Here is a 21751-nt window from a genome sequence, read left to right on the forward strand (position 1 = left end):
CCCTGGGTGGAGCAGGGCGAGGCAGCTGGGAGGAATGGAGCTTCCTGATGGTCTTACCCAGTGGGACCTACATGCAGAAATACCCAGAGCCTGGCCCCATGGGCCATCGGAACCACCCTCCTGCTTGGCTTGGGGGAAGGTGGGTGAACCCCTGACCGTCCAAGGTCCAAACTGAATTCCAGCACTTCCTCAGTCTCCAGCTGCTTGCTTCCACCAAAAGCATAACTGGGCATTTCTTCTTCCAACTGGTTTAGTTCCCCAGAGAATGTTCCAAGTAGCTGGTTCAAAGCGAGGATCCTTCGGGTGGTGGTTGCTATTGGCTCCTAGTCTGCCAAGACCCAGGAAAACCCTGGAATAAGGAGCAGGGCTGCCGAGCATGGGCGTGGCCCAGGAAGTCAGGTGGCCTGTGAGCTTTGTCCCTCAGCAGCCTCAGCACCGTGTCACGATGGAACCCAGGACAGTGCGGAATAATTCCGTGCGCAAGTGGTAATTGAAAGGTGCCCATGTCTGCTTAGGGCGACAGGGAGCCAGCCCACAAGGGGGAAATGTGAGCTCTTTGAGAATGCAAGAGCGTCACCCCGGGGAAAGGAGGGAGCCCACCTGGAGGGGTGGAAGAAAGCCGCCTGTCCTCGGCCTGGATTTCTGGATAATCTGGAAACCAGCCTCTGGAGGAGGAGTTCTCAACCTTGGAACGTGGACATTTGGGGCCAGATAATTCCTGGTTGTGGGGGGCTGTCGTGGACGTTGTGCAATGTTTAACATCCCTGGCCTCTGCCCACTAGATGCCAGTAGCACTTTCCACCCACCCCCTAGTATTGACAACCAAAAATGTCTCAGACATTTCCAAATGCCACTCGGGGAGCAAAAGTGCCCCTAGTTGAGAACCTCTGCTCTAGAGAAATGGTTCTGAACTTCACCTGATTAGAGGAATCACCTGAGCCATTGTTTTGTTAAAAAATACTCATGTTCAAGCTCACATTACACTGATTGAATCAGAATATCTGGGCATGGGACCCAGGCATGAGAGGATTTGAAAGCTCCCAGGTGATTCTAATGTGCAGCTGATGTTGCCACTTCTCCGGGTATTTATCCCTGAGGGGCAGCTCGAGGGTTGTAGTTGGCAGAGGACTGCACCCCCACCACCCTCATTCCTCCTAAGACAGAATCTCATAAGATGAAATAAATGAATGTCAGAAGAGAAGAAGTATGGAGGGACATTGAAAAGAATTAATTGGGGAAAAGTACTAAAATAAGGAAAAATGATGGTATGTATTATGTTTTGTTAGTGGAATGAAATGGATGAATAGATATGTAATTGAATGATTAACTGAATAAATTAATGGAGGGATGAATGAATGACAGTTGCCTGAATGACTAAGTGCTTGAATGGAAAACTTAACATTTGGATAAGTAAGCGGATGGATAAGTAGATAGATGGATGGGTAGGTAGGTGGGCAAATGGGCAGGTGAGTGAGTGGGATAAATAGATGAGTGGGCAGATGGTAGATGGGGAAGTGAATGAGTGCGTGGCTGGGTAGGTGGGTGAAGAGATGAGTGTGTGGGTAGGTGGGTGGGTAGATGGATGGATAAATGGATATATGGGCAGGTGAGTGAATGTGTGGATGGATGGATGTGTGAGTAGGTGGGTGAGTGGATGGATGGATAGACAGATGGGCAAGCAAGTGTGCTGGTAAGTAGGTGGGTAGATAAATAGGCAGATGCATGGATGGACAATAATTTACAATTGCAAAGATGTGGAAACAACCCAAGTGCCCATCAATACATGAGTGGATTAATAAAATGTGGTATATATACACCATGGAATCTACTCAGTCTTCAAAAACAGTGGTGATATAGCACCTCTTGTATTATCCTGGATAGAGCTGGAACCTATCCTACTAAGTGAAGTATCCCAAGAGTGGAAAAACAAGCACCATGTGTACTCACCATCAAATTGGTTTTAACTGATCAACACTTAAGTGCATATATGGTGACAACATTCATTGAGTGTCGGGCAGATGGGAGGCGGAGGAGGGGATTGGTATATACACACCTAATAGGTACAGTGCGCACTGTCTGGGGGATGGACACGCTTGAAGCTCTGACTCAGGTGGGGCAAGGGCAATATACATAACCTAAACATTTGTACCCTGGTAATATGCTGAAATAAAAAAAAATTTAAAAATTGGCAGGTGCATAGATGGATAGATGGGTGAGTGAGTGGATGGGTGGGTGGGTGGATGGATGGGTGGCAGCCATGTGCTATACTTGGGAATGGCCTCCTATGGATTCAACTGAGAGTAAAGCATGACCCTTCTGTTTTACTTTTCCTAGTGACCTGAGCAACAACAGCATCAGTGTGCTGACCAATTACACCTTCAGTAACATGTCTCACCTCTCCACTCTGTGAGTACAGTGTTTACCATGCCCACGGGCCTAGCAGTAGACGGTCACTCTTTCTCTCTGTCCACCCAGGACTAAGCTCTCTGCTCTAGTGACCCTCAGGGCTAGGGCTGCCCCAGCATAGGGTGGACCTTAATCATCAGGGGGAAAATGAAGTAAGACAGAACTCCACCGTCTGCGCAGCTAGCGAGGAACTGGCTCCCAATCACCTCTGCAGAAGGCTCTTTGGAATACTTTCTGATTTGTGAATTTCCTCTCCTAGAGGAGGGTTTCCCTGCGCAATTACATTTTGCTCAGACCCATTTATTTCCCATTAGCTTTGCACATTGTGAGCACTCACCATGTGACGGGAGGGAGGTGATGGACAAGCTGGCTACCGAGTCAGCCGCTGCAGGACCTGGGAGGACATTGGGGAGGTGAAGCCAGTGAGCTTCCCTAAGTGGCGGGAGAGGTTTCCCTGTACTTTACTGTTAGGATGCTTTGTCAGTGTATTAGAAAGAAGGAAGAGAAACCATTTGCTCTGATGGGTTCACAATGTGAGCAGTGCACCCCTGAGTAGCTGAGAACAGGAACAGCCAACAGGCATGTGCCCCCTTTTCCGCAGGATCCTGAGCTACAACCGGCTGAGATGCATCCCCGTCCACGCCTTCAACGGGCTGCGGTCCCTCCGAGTGCTGTGAGTACCCAGCGTGCGGGGTTTGGCTTGCACGGTGCTGAGTACCAGCAGGAAGTGCGCTGAGCACTCCGCTCCCCCACTCTCCTTTGCTCAAAGCCGCAAACACACCTCCCCACCCTGCACCCTTATTTGCTCAGCGGGGTAGAGAGAGCTACCCTTGAGAGTCAGCCATGCCCTCACTTCCTGCCGCTGGCAGAACCGTGAGCAAACCGCTTAACCGCTCTGAGTTTCTGCTGCTTTATGTGTAGAATGGGATCAGTGGCACCTCCCTGGTGAGGATTAGGATATGCAATTGTATTCCGCCCTCTGGTACTGAGCACAGTGCGTGGCCCCCAGCCACCTTTGGCTGGTCATTCTGTGTACAGTTGTTACCTCTGGGTTCGGAGGGGTGGATGCAACGCTGTGAACCTCTGCTAGGAGACAAAGCTCGTGCACCAGAGATCACAAGCTGGAAGCCCAGGGGCCCGGTCCAGCGCACAGACAGCTATTAGTTAGCAATTTTGTAGTTGGCTCTTACAGTGTCTTTTAAAATAACAAAGTTTTAATAAGCTGTCTATATTTAAATATCAAGAGGTTTCCTACACAAATCCTAATCTGCATCCATGTGCTTGTGGAGAATGGAGAGACCTGGCCACGCCGGGGGCCTTGCCTCCGCGTTGCTGCAGGACCAAGCAGCCCTGCACCCTGGCATAGCTGTGCAGTCAGGACCAAGCAGCCCTGCACCCTGGCATAGCTGAGCAGTCTGCAGCCTTCACAGCCAGCGTACCCTTGTCACCCGCAGGGCCGTGTCTTGCACTTGGGTAGCTAAGTGTCTTCTCATCTGTAAAATCAGATAATTATGGTAATTGCCTCTCAGGGTCTTATTAGGAGTAAATGAGATACTGTGTGTAAAGCATTTAGCACAGCTCTGGCACTGTAGACATTTAACCAATATTCATTTGTGTGTGGGCACAGTGGCATATGCCTGTAACCTCAGCACTGTGGGAGGCAAAGGCAGGAGGATTGCTTAAGCCCAGGTTGCAGTGAGCTATGATGGTGCCACTGCATTCTAGCCTGGGTGACAGAGCAAGACCTTGTCTTTAAAAAAAAAAAAAAAAAAAAAAAATTTAATTAAAAAAATATTCATTGTTGTTACTATTCTCACATCATAGCTTGCTAACACAGGAAGGCACCCCACCGCCACCCACCTTTTTTTTTTTTTTTTTGAGACAGAGTCTCACTCTGTTGCCCAGGCTAGACTGCAATGGCGCCATCATAGCTCACTGCAACCTCAAAGTCCTGAGCTCAAGCAATCCTTCTGCCTCAGTCTCCCAAGTAGCTGATGCTACAGGCATGCACCACCATACCCCACTAATTTTTTCTATTTTTTGTAGAGATGGTGCCTAGCTCTTGCTCAGGCTGATCTCAAACTCCTGGGCTCAAGTGGTCCTCCCACCTCAGCCTCCCAGAGCGCTAGGATTACAGGCATGAGCCACCACGCCCAGCCTCCATCTTCCACCTATTGAATATCACCTTTGAATGATAGTCCCATGAGAACAGAGATGCCAGATACTCTGCCCCCAAACCTGTCACCTTCTTGCCTTTCTGGACCTTTATAAGTACAATAGTGATCACCATATTTTATCGGGCTTTTTATGAACATTCCTTCATTCAACCTTTTGCAACAGTGCTGTAAGGTTGAGGCAATTATGCCCATTTTAAAGATGGGGAAACTGAGGCCCAGACTAGTGAACTAACTGGCCAAGGTCTAGCTGTCCAGAGGTTGCAGAATCCAGCCTCCTGACTCAGAGCCCAGGTCCCTTCCCAGGGCTCAGTAGCAATCGGCAAACAGCACCCAACAAGCTCGTCCATTTCAGAGCCTCCCGGCTGATGTGATTTATTGAGACCCACAAAACACCGGTGTCAGCGACAACTCCCGCCACATGTCATCTGCGCTGTTATTAAAAATCAATTCTCTGGGGGCAAAGAAGTGCCCGCGCTGACAGTGTGCAATCTGTTATTGTCACTTATTTATTATCTACCTTCTCTGGGGAGTTTGAGAATGGAAACATCAGCAGAACCATTTCCCTGTTGAACACAACGGGAGATGGGCCTGTCTCGTTGGCCGGGGCTGAAGCTGGCCCTGCTCCGCCATCCTTTCCCACCATCCCCCGCCACCCTCGCCTTGGTCCCAGCCTATTGTCTCTCGTTGCCGTCTAACAGTTCTGTGCATGGGTTTGCTGCCGGGGGGTGGGAACTGCCAATTTTAAAGGAGTCTGTGTGCGTATGTTCATAAAGAGAGTAGTTCTGGTTGGGGCAGTGCAACTTGTAAGAAGGACAGAAAATGCTTGCCCGTCCCTCTGTCTGGCCAGCCTGTCCAGGCTTGTCCCCTTCCCCAGCACCTTGTTCATCTGTCCAACCCCCACCCAGCACCACCGCTCTCATGAGCGCATCAGCAGGGCACATAAACACACGACCTGCTGGTGCTTGCTCCTTGAATTAAGAGTAGGCCTTTAGCATCGTCATTTTAGAATCAGGGGATCTGGCGGATAAAAAAGGATCTTAGAGTTCCTCAGTCCAACCATCCACCTCAGTGGGAAGCAATCATTTTCTGCATAAGGGCCAATTCAGGAAAACTAAAAATGTTTATGGACTACATTTCTTTTATGATATTTGTATCCTTTCTCCCAGAAATTACACATCTAGGAATTTAGGTTAAAGAATAATCTAAAATGAGGGAAGGGTTCTGTGCATTAAGATCTTTGTTGCACTGTTATTTTTAACCTAAAATTTTAAATATTTCCTACAAGGGTCACAGAGGGAAAATCTTTAAGGAAACTGTGATGCAACCAGTCAACAAAGTGCAATTATCAACAGAAGCAAAGATGAAAAGTACATAGCAATGTAGGAAAGTGCATAGTGTCACATGGAGAAATAAACTTAACTTGTATGTATGTTAAAATGTGTAACCTGTAAACATTTATACCTACAAAGAAAGATTGTAAGAGAGCTAATGAAAAAAATCGGTGATAGCTGTTATTATAAAATAATTTCTGTACTAAATGTAGGCAAAGTTAAAGGTGAATGATGATAGTAAAAAATACACATTTACAGTTTAGGGTGTTGGAAAAAAGATAGGTTTTTCTGAAATCAGGAATTGCGTTATCTGCTACTGCATTTGAATATTTGTATATTCTTTCCTCATTTCTGAAGAGTTTTTTGATTTTGACTAAAATTTCAGAAATGACCAGAGACCGAGGGATGCTGGGTGTCCGGGGCAGAGAGGAGAATGAGCATCAAGGGTTGGCCATAGACAAAGGCCAGAAGGTGATCTGGAGCGCAGGAAGGGAGAGCCGAGTGTGTGTGCACGTGCGTGTGTGTGTGCATGTCTGTGCGAATGCATGTACATGCGTGCGTGTGGGTGGACATGAATACTTTTCAGAGAACATCACAGGAGGTGATCAGGGAGCCCTGAGTACGAAACATTGTGTGGAAAAATGCTTTTCCTACTTCGCTCCGAATCTAAAAATAGCTAGAACATTCCTGTGGACATTCTAGTCCTTCTTTGTGGATCCGTGCATTCCCTGATCATTCCCCCACACCGACTCACGACTCACGTGCCTTGTATGTGTGTGGTTCCAAACGTCACTCCCCAGTCCCAGCCGCAGGAGGGCCCCCTGGCATCAGTGAGCACTGGGGAGGCAATTTCAGCGTGTGCCCGTGAGGGAGCCAGTGCGATTATCATCCATCATCCTCCTCCTATTTTTAGCTCCTAGCCCCTCAAGTAAGATTGTGCTGTTTGTTCACATGGGGCTGTTGATCACTGCTCTGCTGACTGCATGAATCCTCCCTACAACATCCCTGCGAAGGGCTTGATTACCTTCCAAGACAAAGAGCTCACTCCCTTCCCAGACAACCCCATTCCACTTTTGACCAGCTGTTGGACATTAGAAAATTCTTCCAACGAGCCAAAAGGTGACTTCTCGTGACCTCCCAACCATGGTCCAGGCTTGGCCCTGTGGTACCTCCAACATGAAAATAAATAAATAAGTTTAAGTATAGAATCTTAGAAATGAAGAGTGAGTCTTGGAAATTTTCCTGTCCAAACTTTTCATTTATAAGATAAGGAGGCAGATTCGGAAAAGTTTAGGACTTGTTCAAGATCATTCTGATGTTCATCCTTTCCTGAATGCCTACCGTGGGTTAGTTCCTGTGCTTAACTCCGGGGGAAAAAAATAACCAGTGAATGAAGCATAATCCTTGCCCTCAGGGAGCTCTTGGCTAGAAGGGGAAATAGACAAGTAAATAAGCAAGGGCAATATAGGGTGACACCTGGGAGAAGAGCCACAGGATTGCGGGTGAGAGGCACGTAACCCAATCTTGGCCATGCAGAAGGCTTCCTGAAAGGAGGGTTAATGATCACCACTGGCATCCATTAAACCGGGACCATTTACTGCACTCGGGGCTAAGTGCTTCAGTTACATTATCCTATTGACTCTTCTCCCTATGAGGACATATGACAATTATCCACATTTCACAGACGAGTAAGCAGGCTGAGCAAGATTGAGTAACTTGCCCAAAGCGATACAACCAATAGATAGCAAAGCTGGGATTTGAACTCACAACTGTTTGCTCTCAGCATCACTCCTCAGCTTTTGCTTCCAAGGCTGAGACCCAGAAGCCAGTGGTGATGGGAGTGAAGAATATAAATGGCCTGGACGGAGCCCTGAAGTCAGGAAGGGCAGGTGCACTGGGACAATTACGAGAAGCCACAGGTGTGGCTGGAACGTGGCTTCTGGGGGTAGGAGCGGGAAGAGATGCTGCTGAATAGCCCCGAGGCATGGGCAGAACCAAGACTGGGACTGTGTCTCTGCAGCCCGGGGCTCTTTCTACCACGTCCCGCCTCCTTCCCCATGGTAGGTTAGCCTCCAATACTGTTGCAGACATTGTGGTGAGAACGGAAGAGTCGCCTGGACTGGGAGGCACAGGGGGAAAAGTGATGGCCCGGGGCCGCCCTGTGCAAATTCGGTGTCTTCTCTTCGGTCCTGGACTCGAGCCATGGCCCTCACCGCTGCCTTTGAGACGCACGGGCTGCACACTTTCAAGCTTCTACTCTATGTGGGCGTCGGTGAGAGGACGGGCCCCAAAATACATCCAGGAATGTAGAGGAGTCAGGACCATGATAACAGTAATCACAGCTAGCGTGAACAAGTGCTTACCGTGGGCAGGCCCTGCATTGAGTCCTGCACCGCCTGAACCCCTGGCATCCTATCCTTTGATCCTCCCGTCTAGCTGGTGAAGTGGTGTACTAGATCTCCGCTGGGTAAAGGGAGAGAAAATCAGGGCAAACCACCTTAAGCATGAAAAGAATTTATGGACTCGGTAACTGAAGAATGCAGCGGCAGGTAACGGGCTCTAGGGCTGGGTGCAGGTCCTGCAACAATACTGCCAAGAATGTCTCCCTCTGCTTCTCAGCCCTGCTTTCCTGAGGAGGTTTCAAGGGCAGTCTCTCTCCCTTCAAGGCACAGAGGGTCCTAATGGGCTGGATGTTTACATTCTAGCAGCTCAGCAGCCCCACAAAAGGAAACTGCCTCTGACTGAGTAGTCTCAGAGAAAGCCCCAGAAATGTCTCTCCTTGGTCCACTTAGGCCACATGCTCATCCTCAGACCAACCACTGTGACTCCAGTTGCCCAGACCTGGACCACAGCTGCACTCAGGAGGCCAAACCCCTTGGACCGAGAGCTGGAGAGGGGTGACTCCCCAGTAGAAAAGGGACGAACTGCTACAGGAAAGAAAGCGTTGATGTTGAGCAACTCACACCCCCCAAAGATGTCTACTACAAGTAGATACTAAGACTTCCTTCGTTTCCAAGATGAAAAAACTGAGGCGCGGAAAGACTAAGTCAATTGTCTCAGCTCCCACAGCCAGTGAGTAAGAGAGGACGGATTCAGACCAAGGCAGCCTGACTCCAGAGCCTTAGTTCTCAACCCCCAGGTCCCCTGGGCATGGCCCAGCCTGCTCAGAAGAGAATTCACCCACCCACGTTTAGGACTAGGATAGTCCCTGCTGTTCATCATCAAACTGTGAGCACCTAGGGATTAGAGACCCAAGGTTCAGGCAGCCCGGACTGAAGGGTGGTTATGCCCTAATGTTGCCCTAATGACGCCCCCATCTGCATTGCGAAATCCCCAAGTCTGCCTTTAATGTCCCCTGAGAGTCAGGAGGGGAGAAGGAGTTCCAAGCACTTGAGGATGAGCCACTGGGAGTCCGGAGAGTTGCTTGCCAGCCCCAGCCCCAGCCCCTGGGAGGAGCAGGGGGGGGGGTGCTAAATGCCTCCCAGGAGGGCTCATTCATCCACTCCTCTGGCAGCCTTTAGGACGTCTGTTTGACATGCAGGAGTCCTTCTCTGGGGCCAAACCAAGAGCAAGAAGCTTCGGTGTAGGCACATTTCTTTATCCTAGTCAGTCACAGCCCTGTTGCTCTACAGGTTACAGAGATCCCAGCGGCCCAGCTCACAATGAACGGGAGTGTGACTTGCAGGTGTCACAGTGCCAAAAGTGCCTTTGGATCATTCGGCGTTTTTATATTAGGGCTTTGTGCCTCTCCGGGGGCTGCGGTTTCATTCAGAAACGATTAACAGTGGTGCTGGGTGCGTTTGCGAAACAGCAGGCAGTCGTGACCTCAGGCAAGTCCATCGCAGGCAGGGGCTGGTGTGATTCATAAATAACCTCACGAATTAGAGACTAAATGATGTGATAGAAGTGTTTGGAAATGCGTCTCGCTCTTCTTACCGTCGCATGCTCTTTGGAGGACAGTTTACCATCGTCCTGCTGTCCCAGCCGCCTAAGAATTGGGGATGACTTTCACCCTGAGAATTTCACCAGAGAACTGTGAGGGGGGAGAAGGAGCTGATGGTGATGAGGGTGACAACAGAGGACAGCCGTGAGAACATGAGGCCCTTGCCTTAGAGCACCAGGAGCCCCCTTCTACATCCTTGCTACTGCAGTAGCGTCAGTGGCACCCGGGAGGCTGTTAGAAACGCAGAGTCTCGGGCCCACCCCAGACCCACTAAACCAGAATCTCTGGGAAGCAGGCTCAGGAATTTGCAAGTTCCTAGCTTCCAAAGCTCACTCAGTATGAGAGCCACTGTTCTATTATTAAGTGTAATTAAGCTCCAGTCTGTATTTCAGCTGAAGATCAAGGGCAGGCTAACTTCAGCTGGTAAGAAAAAAAGAGCAAATTCATTAGTTACTGTTCTGTTTATACTTGCATTGTCAATGCTAATCGTCTCTTTGTTTTACTAGGGCTCTCTGCCTGCAATAAAGTTGCTAGTCCTTATCCTTGGTGGGGGGGAGGTTATGGCCAGCACAGGTGAAGGTGTCCATCAGTCACTGAGGAAGCCTTCGAGTTTCTACGAATTTCACTCACCTTGCATTTCACAGGCCAGACCCAAAGCGAGTCATCAATTTGGGGATTTTTTTTAATGCAGTTGATTAATCCTTTAATGGAGGATGTAATCCATGAACTGTGGATTTGCTCGTGTTGTTACTTGAGCACAGAGCAGTGTTCATTCAATTTTTTTCATGGGCTTACCCTCCAGGCATTTACTGGAGGATTAGTATACGGCACCATTTTGCAAGTAGGAAGAGCTCCTAGCTGCCTACACCACAAGGTGGAGAGAGACACCACTAATACCAAGTTGCCCGGCCCCTTGGGTGTACTGTCAGGAGATGCACTCAGGTGCACACAAGCCAGACTCATGCATGTGCGTGGCTGATGCCAAACCCCTTCCCATGAAGATAAGGGTCTCGCCCCAGGGAATCTCCTCAGGAGCTGAGTACCCCCTCCCTCTGTCCCCTAAGCTGGGACTGATAGCATTTCTCAATGCACCTAAATCTCTTCAGGTAAATATGAAGGGAGCCAATTTATTGAATTCCTTGGTCTATACTAGATATCCTTCAAAACCCTTTCACAGATATTGATAATGGTTAATCACTTAGCACTTAGAAAATGCCAGCTCTCTCCATGTGAATTAATGCATCCATAACAGTCTGTGGCAAAACTTTTTATTTTATCCCCATTTTACAATAGAGGCACAGAGAGGGTAAGTCACTTTACCCATAGTCACACAGCTGGTAAGTGGCAAAGTCAGGGTTTGAATGCACCCGGCCCAGCTGCAGAACTTGTGGTCCTAAGCACGGTTCTCCACATAGCCTCTGAAGCTCCAGTGACTCCTCTGAGTAGACATGCCTCCCCATTGTTCAGATGCAAACATGGAGGCCAAGAAAAGTATACACAGCTTATCCAATATTCCACAGCTAAGAGGGATTGATTTCTGATTCCATCCCAAGTCTATCAGATCTAAAAGTCCACCCTCTTCTTCCTCAAACCCTCTACCCCTCCCTCCCTCCCTCCCTGCTGAGCTGGGCGTAGAGCCATCTGCGCACCCCCAGCAAAGGGGGCGACTCTGAGTAAAACTGAAGGGTGGCTGGGCCAGGCGGGGAGGCCAAGAGGGTGTGGCGAGTTCAGAGCTGTTACTGGGTGCTGACCTTCTGACTTGTGCCTTCTGCTTCAGAACCCTCCATGGCAACGACATTTCCAGTGTCCCCGAAGGCTCCTTCAACGACCTCACATCTCTTTCCCATCTGTAAGTAGCCGTATTTCTCCACAATGTGCGTTCAAAACAGAAAAGCGTGACAGTGTCAGGGATGGTGTCATCGCTGTTAACCTTCTGGCGTATGTTCTTGTTGCATGCATGCGGCGCATCTTACTACAGCGCATCCGCACTGTGCTCGTCGTCTTGTCTCGGCCCCAGCTGCCTTCAAGGCATCTCGATGTGTAAACAGTGGAAATGTTTAATAATCAACAGAAAACAACTATGTGCTAAACACTTTAGATAAATTCTCTCATTTATTTCTTACAGCAATAAGGCATTTTCACCCCCGTATTATACATGATGAAATTGAAACTGAGAAATGTTAAAGAATTTGTCTAAGAGTTGCACAGCTAGTAAGTGGTAGAGTCCTAGTTCAAATCTCAGTTTGCCTTGACTCTAAAGCACATATTCTTAACCACTCCGCTCTCTGGATCAGGTATGCCCTTCTTATCGTATACAGGGGAAACTGAGGCCCATGAGTATTAGGTGACTGAAAGTCACTGTCAAGTCAGTGAGACAGGGGACTGTCACCCAGGTTCCCTGACTCCTAAGCCAGACCTCTCTCCTCTAGATCAGGGAGCTCTACTTTTTTTTAATTATATACCTATGTCAGTGAAATTTTTTGATTTTGTGTTCCTTCTATATGTGTATTTAATTATTTTCATATTGTGCACATACACTATAATACTGATATATGTATATTATAAACCATTCAAAAATAGAAATGTTAAAGGATATATATACACAACGTGTGTGTGTGTGTGTGTGTGTGTGTGTGTGTTTAAAAACAGAGGTTCTAGTATTTTCTTCCTGGATACCACTTTGAAGATGTCTACACTGAACCTGCCCCTCCTCCCCTGCAATTTCAAGCTGAGTGCTCTGAAGCTGCTTCCTAGGCTGCTGGGTACCAGAACGTTCTCTGCAGAGTACATCCTCCAATAGACCCTTCAGTTGGGCACAATAGCCAGACAATCAGAGAGCCAGAGGTCTAGAAAGCTCCCTAGACAGGCTGGGATGGGCTTGAGTTAGGATTGACTCTTACCTGGGTGTGGGTGAGAGCCACACCTCCAAAGTGGGCGGGGCTTGGTGGGAGGTGAAACAGCTACAGGATTGGAAATATACCCTGGAGACATTGCCCTTGCCCCAGTGGAGACTACTTCTCCTCTGGTCTCCATATCAGACACCCCCAATCTAGCCAAAGTCTGGGATACGGAGCCTAGGAGTCAAGCTGGGCAGAAGGCCCTGAATTCCTGTTCTGCCTCCTAGGGCGCTGGGAACCAACCCGCTGCACTGTGACTGCAGTCTGCGGTGGCTGTCGGAGTGGGTGAAGGCAGGGTACAAGGAGCCCGGCATCGCCCGCTGCAGTAGCCCCGAGCCCATGGCTGACAGGCTCCTGCTCACCACCCCCACCCACCGATTTCAGTGCAAAGGTAGGTGCTGCTCCTGCCCACCCTTCCCTGCCCCTCGTGGGATCTGCTCTGTTTCCAGCAGCCTGTCAAAGTGGGCGTCTCTTCCGTGGGTCAAAGCGATGGCTTCTAAAACCATCACCCTGTCTCTTCCGTGGGTCAAAGAGACTCCGATGCTGAGACCGACGTGGACCCACACCTAAGAGCCCATGTGTCACTCTCCTCACCAAGTCCCTCTGGCAGGAGATCTCCTCACTGCCTTCTTTTATACGTTTCTTTCCGTGGTTTAGAAAATCTTTCACCTGCATTTTTACCCAACATGATTAGAGCATGAGCATTTCCCCATTTTACTGTAACAAACTTTTTGTGCACGTGATTTTTATTGACTGCATCATTATAACAAACTACGATGAAGTTCTTACGCAGCAAGAACTATGTTAAGCATTTTCTTCATGGATTATTTGATTTTACTCTCTAATACTGGTATGGGATAGATTTTAATATTACCCTCATCTTTAAAAGTGAGAAAACTGGGGCTTAATCAGGTTAAACGACTTCTTAAGATGACACTGTTGGGAGGATTCCAGGCCTTTCTGATTCCAGAATGCGTGGTCTTGACCACCAAGCTGTCACAGTCCACAGCTTAATCAGTTTCTCATTTTGAATCTTTATTTTCTTTTTTTCTTACCATTGATGCATAAAGATCCTTCTCTATTTGAAATCATGTCCTTAGATAAGATTCACAGAAATTACTGAGTCAAAATATACAATCATTGTTAAGGTCTTCACACACATTACCAAATTGATTTCCGAAAAGGATTATAACAAATTTACTTTCCCAATAGCACCTTTTGAGTGCCTTTTTCATTAGCCTCTGTCATTATTTTATCTTATTTTGTAATCATTGCTAATTCAATAGATTTTTTTTAATGTCTCCTTTTATTTTGTCTTTAATTATTGGGGAACCTGAATTACTTAGTCAAACATTTATTTTTCATTTGTATTACACATTTGTCTATTAATGTCCTTTGCTCATCTCTTAGAGCCTTAATGTTAATTTTGATTTACAGACATGCTTTACCTTCTAAAACTTGTGTCCCACACTGCTGCTGAAAGCAGAAAAACATTCCATTAGTTTAAAGCTAATTTTCCTCCTCCTGCTTCCAAGATGTCTAATCAGACACTAAGGAGGCCCACCTGGGCCTAGAATAGGGTGGATTTCAATCTTGGCCTCACGGTGTGGAAATCACCTGAAGATCTTCAGAAGTTACTGGTGCCTGGGTCCACCCTCTAGGTTCTGATTAGATTGGTCTGGGGTGTGGGTGTGGGGGTTGCTGAAAGCACCGCAGCTGGCTCTAGTACAAGGTGACCAACCGGTCCTGGTTTTAGCACTGGAAGCTCTGTGTCCGAGGACCCCCCTCAACCCCAGGCAAACCAGGACAGGTCGTCTCCCTGTTCTAACGTGCGGCAGAGTGGAGCCCCCGGTACAGGCTGGCAATCAGGCCACACCGTTGACCCACCCACAGATGGTCACTCACCAGCGTTCATCTCAGCCCATCTCCGAGTGGGTGACTGTCAGTCTCAGGATCATTTCCAGGCCGGACGTTAAGTAGGGCCTGTGTATCCAGGGCTCATTGTCATTGTCAGCGCTGGCTGCAGCAGCAGGATACAGCCCCCTTTGCAAAGCTCTGTGTGGGGACCATGACCTCCCTCCAGCCCTCACAGCTAAGGAAAGCAGGACACAGTTGGCACTGTCACGGAGGCAGGTGTACCCGGCACGGTGTGCCACCCATCGTCAGCATCGCTGCTGTGTCCTCTGGGGCCATCCGTTTCTTACCTCCAGGATTTTGCAGGGAGGACATCTATATATGCCTTTGGACCAAGCGCTGTGCCCTCCGTAGCCTGGCACAGACTATTCCATGGGAAGGGGTGTTTGAAGCAGAGAAATGGGAGGTCCAAATGGAGCCTGGGCTCAGAGCTTCCCGGAATATGAAAATGATGCACACGGGGGTTCTAATTATGGTGCATTGTTTGCAGATTAGCACCAAAATCGGATCAGGCTAATTACAGTAATTGATTTGACTGCAGAAGTACTTCTGAATGATGTCCCACGGTGATTTTTCCTCACTGGACAATGGCTGAATTAATGGGACTCTAGCTGGACTGGATGTGCTGGCTGGGGAGAGCAGGCTGCCATCTGGGCATGGAGATGGGGAGGGGCTGGCAGCTGCTGAGGAAGGGACCAGGGCAGCGGGGAAGGAGGTGCAACTGTGAGCACACTTGGGACCTGCCATCAGCACTCTGTGGTTTTGCTGCCCAGGGCCAGTGGACATCAACATCGTGGCCAAATGCAATGCCTGCCTCTCCAGCCCGTGCAAGAACAATGGGACATGCAGCCAGGACCCCGTGGAGCTGTACCGCTGCACCTGCCCCTACAGCTACAAGGTATGGCTGAGGCCCCATCCCCCACATTTGTGCCCCAGGGAGGGACCCCACGCCCTGCAGACCCTCCCTTCTCCAAGGGCAGCCTGGATAACCACTGTACCCCAAAGTGGCACTTGCCAGTGATGCTCCTGTTCTCCTTGGAACTGGCAGGAGCTGCCTGGTCACATCACGCTCATGCCAATCAGAGATGATCTCAGGTAGTGACAGTGATGCCCTGAGGTAGGGAGGAGAGGTAGCATTTGTATGCTCTTCATGAAACACGGGGAAATGAAGCATCAGAGTGGAAGTGCTTCCAAACAGAGATATCCCTTGAACCCACTGTCCTGACTTCCCTTCTAAGGGGACTTCCAGAACTGCACCCCTCCAACAGCACCCTTAGAATGGCCAGCCAGGACACAGGGATGAGGGGTTGGAAGTCCCGGGATCTGCCAAGCCCATCCGTGCTGTTGACGGGCTCAGGTCAGCCAGCAAGGAGATGGAGGCCCCCGTTCTCCCCTCTGTGCTCCCAGAAGTCTGGGCTAATTCCAAGACAGTCCTTCCCTCTCCTCTTCTCACCCAGCGCCACCCAGAGCACACTGTCCCGCCTCTGTCCTGACCCCTGAGTACAGACCCTGTGTCTCCCACTGCCTCCTCCAGAGTACAGATTGTGTGCCGAGCACTCTGCTTGGCATTTTACTCCCCTTTTCTTTTTAAACACCCTGGGAAGCCTCTAAAGAAGGTCTCGGCCGGGCGCGGTGGCTCACGCCTGTAATCCTAGCACTCTGGGAGGCCGAGGCGGGTGGATCGCTCGAGGTCAGGAGTTCGAGACCAGCCTGAGCAAGAGCGAGACCCCGTCTCTACTAAAAATAGAAAGAAATTATATGGACAACTAAAATATATATATACAAAAAATTAGCCGGGCATGGTGGCGCATGCCTGTAGTCCCAGCTACTCGGGAGGCTGAGGCAGTAGGATCGCTTAAGCCCAGGAGTTTGAGGTTGCTGTGAGCTAGGCTGACGCCACGGCACTCACTCTAGCCCGGGCAACAGAGTGAGACTCTGTCTCAAAAAAAAAAAAAGAAAAGAAGGTCTCATTAATTCCCATTTTACAGCTGTGGAAACTGGGCCTCCGACCGTCAAAAGGGCTTGACTCAATGTCCAAAGCTCGTAAGCAATAGTGTTGGGATTGGGACCCAGGGCCATATGAGGCCAAAGCCCAGACTTTTTCCCCGGGAGGGTTTCCTGGATGGCTGAGCCCCTCGCTGTGCCTGGCTGGGATCCACCACGCTGTGGTTCCATCCTCTTCTGCAGGACCCTCCCAGGCTCCAGCCTTCCAGGACACCCACCCGCATGCACTGGCAAGCCCTGAGATCCGAGACAGCCCCGCAGCTGGCCTAATGCACGCACCTGGTGCAGGCTGAGTGAGACTGGGCTGGCACGTCTGGGTCTGTGTCCCCAGTGGGATGGTGTCTGTGTCGGGACAGGCTTGAGAGGCAGCCTCACTCTGGGAAAGGAGGCTACCTGGTGTCTTTCTCAGTTGTAGCGATGCTTCTAGCAGATAGTGTCGGAGTGCCACCTATGGGCCTGGGACAAGAGATGCCCTTTGAAGCCAGCCACCCCCAAAGCCTGAAACTTACCACAGAGTCCCAGACCCACATACCCTAAACACACACACACACACACACACACACACACACACACAATTATGAGCAAGAGAAGAGTAGAGATTAAGACATACTTAGGAGGTGTGAATCCTCTGAAACTCCCTTGTGTGGATTCAGGGAGAAAACTCAGGCTGTGGGATTGCAGAGAAGCAGGTGCGGATCCAGCTTTGTCATTTACTAGCTGTGTGGCAGTGGCCAATATCCATCTCAGCCTCCCCATCTACAAACCAGGACCTGCTCACAGGTTCGCTGTGAGAAACAAACGTACGATAGCGTATGCAATACACCTAGGACAATACCTGGCATTCGGAAAGCACTTGACAGGCTGGCATATTGCTACCTTTTGCTGTCACCCTTGCATGCTGGTCCCTCATACCAGGATGTGAAATAGGCCATCAGTAGCAGGTGGCATGTTGCTGGTTTCATCAGGGATTAGCAGTCTATAACGCTACGAACTATCAAGGAACTTTATTTGTTCTCCTAGAAACTGTGACATGTAAATTTATAAGAGTCCCAATTCCATAGGTGTATAATCATCTTGGTGATTATAATCACCAGGTAAGGGCCAGGCACTCATTTGGACCTTATGCATTTATTCCCTCCTCTAATTTTTACAATCACCTTACGAGGTGGCTAGTATCATCCCTATTTTAAACACAAGGTAAACTTTCACGTTCTGAGTCTTGCTTCGTTCTCTTTAAAATTGGCCTGAGTTTGAACGTAGTGGAGCTGAATTTGAAGTCCAGGCTTCTCCCAGCTACCCTTGACCGCACCATGAACTGTGGCCTGACCATCACGGTCAGAGCAAAGACAGATCTGCAGGGCTATTGCAGGATAAGGCCGTTTGTTTAGACCTTGTTCCCAGGATGCTGAATATCTTGTCAATTTCAGAAGCATTTGAACAGAGATTTTGATCTGTAAGAAACTGTTGGGCCCAGGCAGGTCTTGGACACCTGATGATGATGGTGATGATGGTTATGATGAAGGTGATAGTAGTGATGATGATGATGATGATGACTCTGACAACAGTAACATTAAGAGTCAGCATTTATTGAGTACCTACTATGTACTGACAGTGTACTAAATGAAGTGTGTGTATTTCTTTGCATACTCTTCATCAAAGCCTGGCGATACATTTCCTAAAATGACCCTTATTTTACAGTTGAAGACACTGAGCATAGTAGGGAAAGGAGTTGGGTTTCAAAGGTCAGAGCCAACTGATTCCAGAACCCAAGCTCTCAGCCACCGCATTCACTGCCCATTGGCGAGCGTGGTGATTGCAGGACTGAGGGTGAGGACCCCTAACCATTTAGGATAGGACCTGTCTCAGTTTCCAAGATAGAAAAATGTAGAATGTCACCGTGGAAAGAACACCATGAGGACCCACTGAAGCCTGTGCCTGGCTGACGCACGACCTTGGACGGCTCTTACACTGCTCCTCGCCTCAGTTTCCTCACCTGTAAAATGGGGCAGGTGGAATGAAAGGGGCCCTTTAATTGTGGGTTGCATCCCACACACACTCCCTGCGCTGAGTCCGTTCCCCCTGCTCTCCTTCCTGCCAGCATTAGAGCCCACTCAGGCAGAGCCACGGAGGCAGTGGTTCTGGATCGGTCGCGAAGTTAACAATCCCCAGACACCCACAAAACCAAGCTCAAAGCTGAGGCATTTGTTTACCTATTTCCGGATATCTCAGTTTTTCCATCAACTGGCTGAGTGACCTTGGAAAGCCACAATATTACAAAAAAGCATAGCAAACACTGCTTGAAGTTTGGGAGCAGCTGCTGTTAACCTGCTATAGTGCCAGCCCTCTGTGAAGCAGTTCACACGCATTATCTCGTGGTAATCGTCATCATCCCATGAAGTAAGTTTCATTATCCTCTTTTGATAGATGAAAAAACTAAGATGGAATAACTTACCTAAGGTCCCACATTAGGAAATCCATGAGCTGAAACCAGAACGCAGCTACCGCTTGCGAGGAAATCCATACCCTTAACCACGAGTCAGACTCTCTCTGAGCCTCATTTTCCCCACCTGTAAATGGCAATAGTCGTGACGAGCTGCTGTAAGATGAGAGGGTTATGGATGCACTTCGCCTGCCTCAGCCAGGATCCAGCAGCTACTTCATAAAGGGTGATTATTTTGCCACTGCTTTAAGATGTGGGGAAATAAAATGTATCTGTTGTCTGGTTCCTTTTCAGCCATTAGCTTCATGCACATATGTTCCACATCTCAAAACGGTGCTTCTCAAACTTTAATGTGCCCAAGAAGTGCCTGAAGATCTTATTAAAATGCACGTCCTGATTCATTAGATCTGAGGTGAGGCCTGAAACGGTGCATTTCTACCGGCTTCCAGGGGCTGCCAATGCTCCTAGTCCAAGGGTCTCACTTTGAGTCGCAGGGTCTTAGAACAGCCCTCCTGGCTCCATCTCAGAAAGTTTCCAGTGAGGGCAGCTGTCCCCAGTCTCTTTGAAAGGAAGCCAGGAGGCCCAGCCATGTCCTTCACACGCACCCTGGAGGTGGGGTGGGGAGTGGAAAGTGTGGTGGAGGCCCAGAGAGCGTTATAAGTCTGGTGGATTTGAGCAAAATGAGGCTGAAGAGAATTGAATCAGGCTAATTATCCAGGCATTGGCAATGGTGATTATTTCTCAAGGACATGTAGGTGACAGAAATCTCCACCTCCAGGCCCAATTACCGTGTCATCAAGCACTAGGATCCGCCTCCTGGATTTCTGTGCTTGGCATGATGGACTGGAGGAGACACCCCCACCCCCACCCCACCTTCAGAGGAGGGTTCAACCTGCAGTCGTGGTATTCACGGGTTCCCCAGAGCAGACAGGCTGGCCCAGGTCGGGGCTAGGGAGGCCCTGCCTGGACCTTCTCTGGGGTGTCCTGTCCTGCCCTCACAGTCTGTCTGTCTACCGCCAGCCCGCTACACACACAGATCTCCTGAACTAATTGGCACAAACCAAAGAGCTGAAATTGTACTTTAATCACCCACATTCAGCCCTGCCTCAGACCTAATTCGTCTACATCATCATCATGGTCATCATCATCATCATTGCTATAATTGATGGAGCTGCCATTGCATGCTAGGTGCCTTACATGCACGTGATTTCTAATCATTAGTTAATTCCCCACGGGGTGGGTATAATTATACCCATTTCATAGAATGAAAACAAGGCTCAGAGAGATCTAGTCATTTCCCCAAGGCACACAGCAGCCTAACTGGAATTTGTGCCCCAATCTGCCTCCCCCGAGAACCCGTGTTTTGGGAGGTGCAGACCAAGGGGTGCAGACCAAGGGGCACACACAGAGGCTCCTGGCGCTGGCGTGGGACTCGGATCTCCGGGTCCAGCTGTTCAGCTGCCCGTTGCACGTGGCGCCGTGCGATCCTGGACGTATTACCCCACTTTCCACGTCTGTCTTACCTGTCTGGGAAAATGAGTGTAATAACAATCACACCACCCTCATCGGGTTGCTGTGAACATTCTGTGCGCTCATGAATATAAAACACTTAGCACGCGGCCTGGAATGGAAAATGCGCTCAGTAACTCGAGCGAGAATTAGCGCCACAGTTTCCATTGCACACACGGGCCTGCGGAAGGGGGCCCTGTGTTGCTCTGGTTTAGGAGAAACCCAGATACCTACACCTTCTCTCTCCCCTCCGAGAAACCTCTCGCTGGCCCCTCAGCTGTGACAGGGCATCAGGAGAACCCGGCAGACACAGCCTGTGCCTTCCGGCTGCCCGAGACCGGGCCTGAGGCTCCGGCTTTTGCTAGAGTCCACAGTGGAGGCTGTGCCGTGCCCGAGGCCGCGGGCCCAGTTGGCAGCGACACGGCAGCCAGGAAGCCCCAGTCCCATTCCGTCACAGGCACTGGCAGCCGCAGGGTGGGGAGAGGGTTTGCTCAGGCAGATGGCAAGCAGGTGGTGTGGCAGTGGGCGGGCTCCCGTGATCACCCCCACCTGGCCTGTGCCCAAGGCCCTGAACCCAGGGCCCAGAAATGAACGCAGCGAATGCTTCTGCAGACCCCGCACCACCAGGTCCTGCACGGGACGGCTTGCCAGGCCTTGGGTGCAGCCCCAGGCCACCAGTCCAGGGGAGAAGCAGGAGCCAGAAGGCCAAGAAGAGCTGGGCTGCTCCCTGGGACGTCGGGTCATCCAGTCTCTGCCCTGGGGCATCGCCTCAGTGCCTTTGCCCTCGCAGTTCTTCTGCCTGATGTGCTACCCGCCCCCCCCAAGCTGAGAGGGTCGGCTCCTTCTCAACTCAAACCTCCCCTTCCCAGGGCCCTGCTCCAAAGCAACCCCATCCCACCCAGAGTTCTCTATCATAGGGGCTCTCAGCCTGGCCTAACACGGACTCCTCTGCAGAGCTTCAGAATAAATGCTAATGCCTGGACCCCACCCCAGGCCATGCGAGGTCGGTCTTTGGGGGTTGTCACAGGAGATGAGGTCTGCAGGCCACGCTTCAGCCTTAGTCCGCCCTGCTGAAGTCATGGATTATATTTTACCTTCAGGGAGGCTAATAGTAACGTCATCTACTAGCA

The 21751-nt window shown here is 49.8% G+C and overlaps 1 protein-coding gene across 2 annotated transcripts in view; it reads left to right on the plus strand.

Annotated features, from left to right (window-relative positions):
• The window catches only part of SLIT3 (slit guidance ligand 3), a 576436-nt gene that overhangs the window by 521926 nt on the left and 32759 nt on the right, over positions 1–21751 (plus strand). Inside the window, exons 22-26 of one of the 2 annotated variants that reach the window (XM_069483860.1) lie at positions 2335–2406; positions 3008–3079; positions 11635–11706; positions 12982–13145; positions 15442–15566. In XM_069483860.1, coding sequence (XP_069339961.1) covers positions 2335–2406; positions 3008–3079; positions 11635–11706; positions 12982–13145; positions 15442–15566 — 505 coding nt within the window. Of the gene's footprint in view, positions 1–2334; positions 2407–3007; positions 3080–11634; positions 11707–12981; positions 13150–15418; positions 15567–21751 lie in introns of both variants that reach the window. The other variant, XM_069483859.1, reaches the window with a different exon arrangement.

Source organism: Eulemur rufifrons, chromosome 10 (genome assembly GCF_041146395.1).
Source record: "Eulemur rufifrons isolate Redbay chromosome 10, OSU_ERuf_1, whole genome shotgun sequence".
In the NCBI taxonomy this organism is placed as follows: domain Eukaryota; kingdom Metazoa; phylum Chordata; class Mammalia; order Primates; family Lemuridae; genus Eulemur; species Eulemur rufifrons.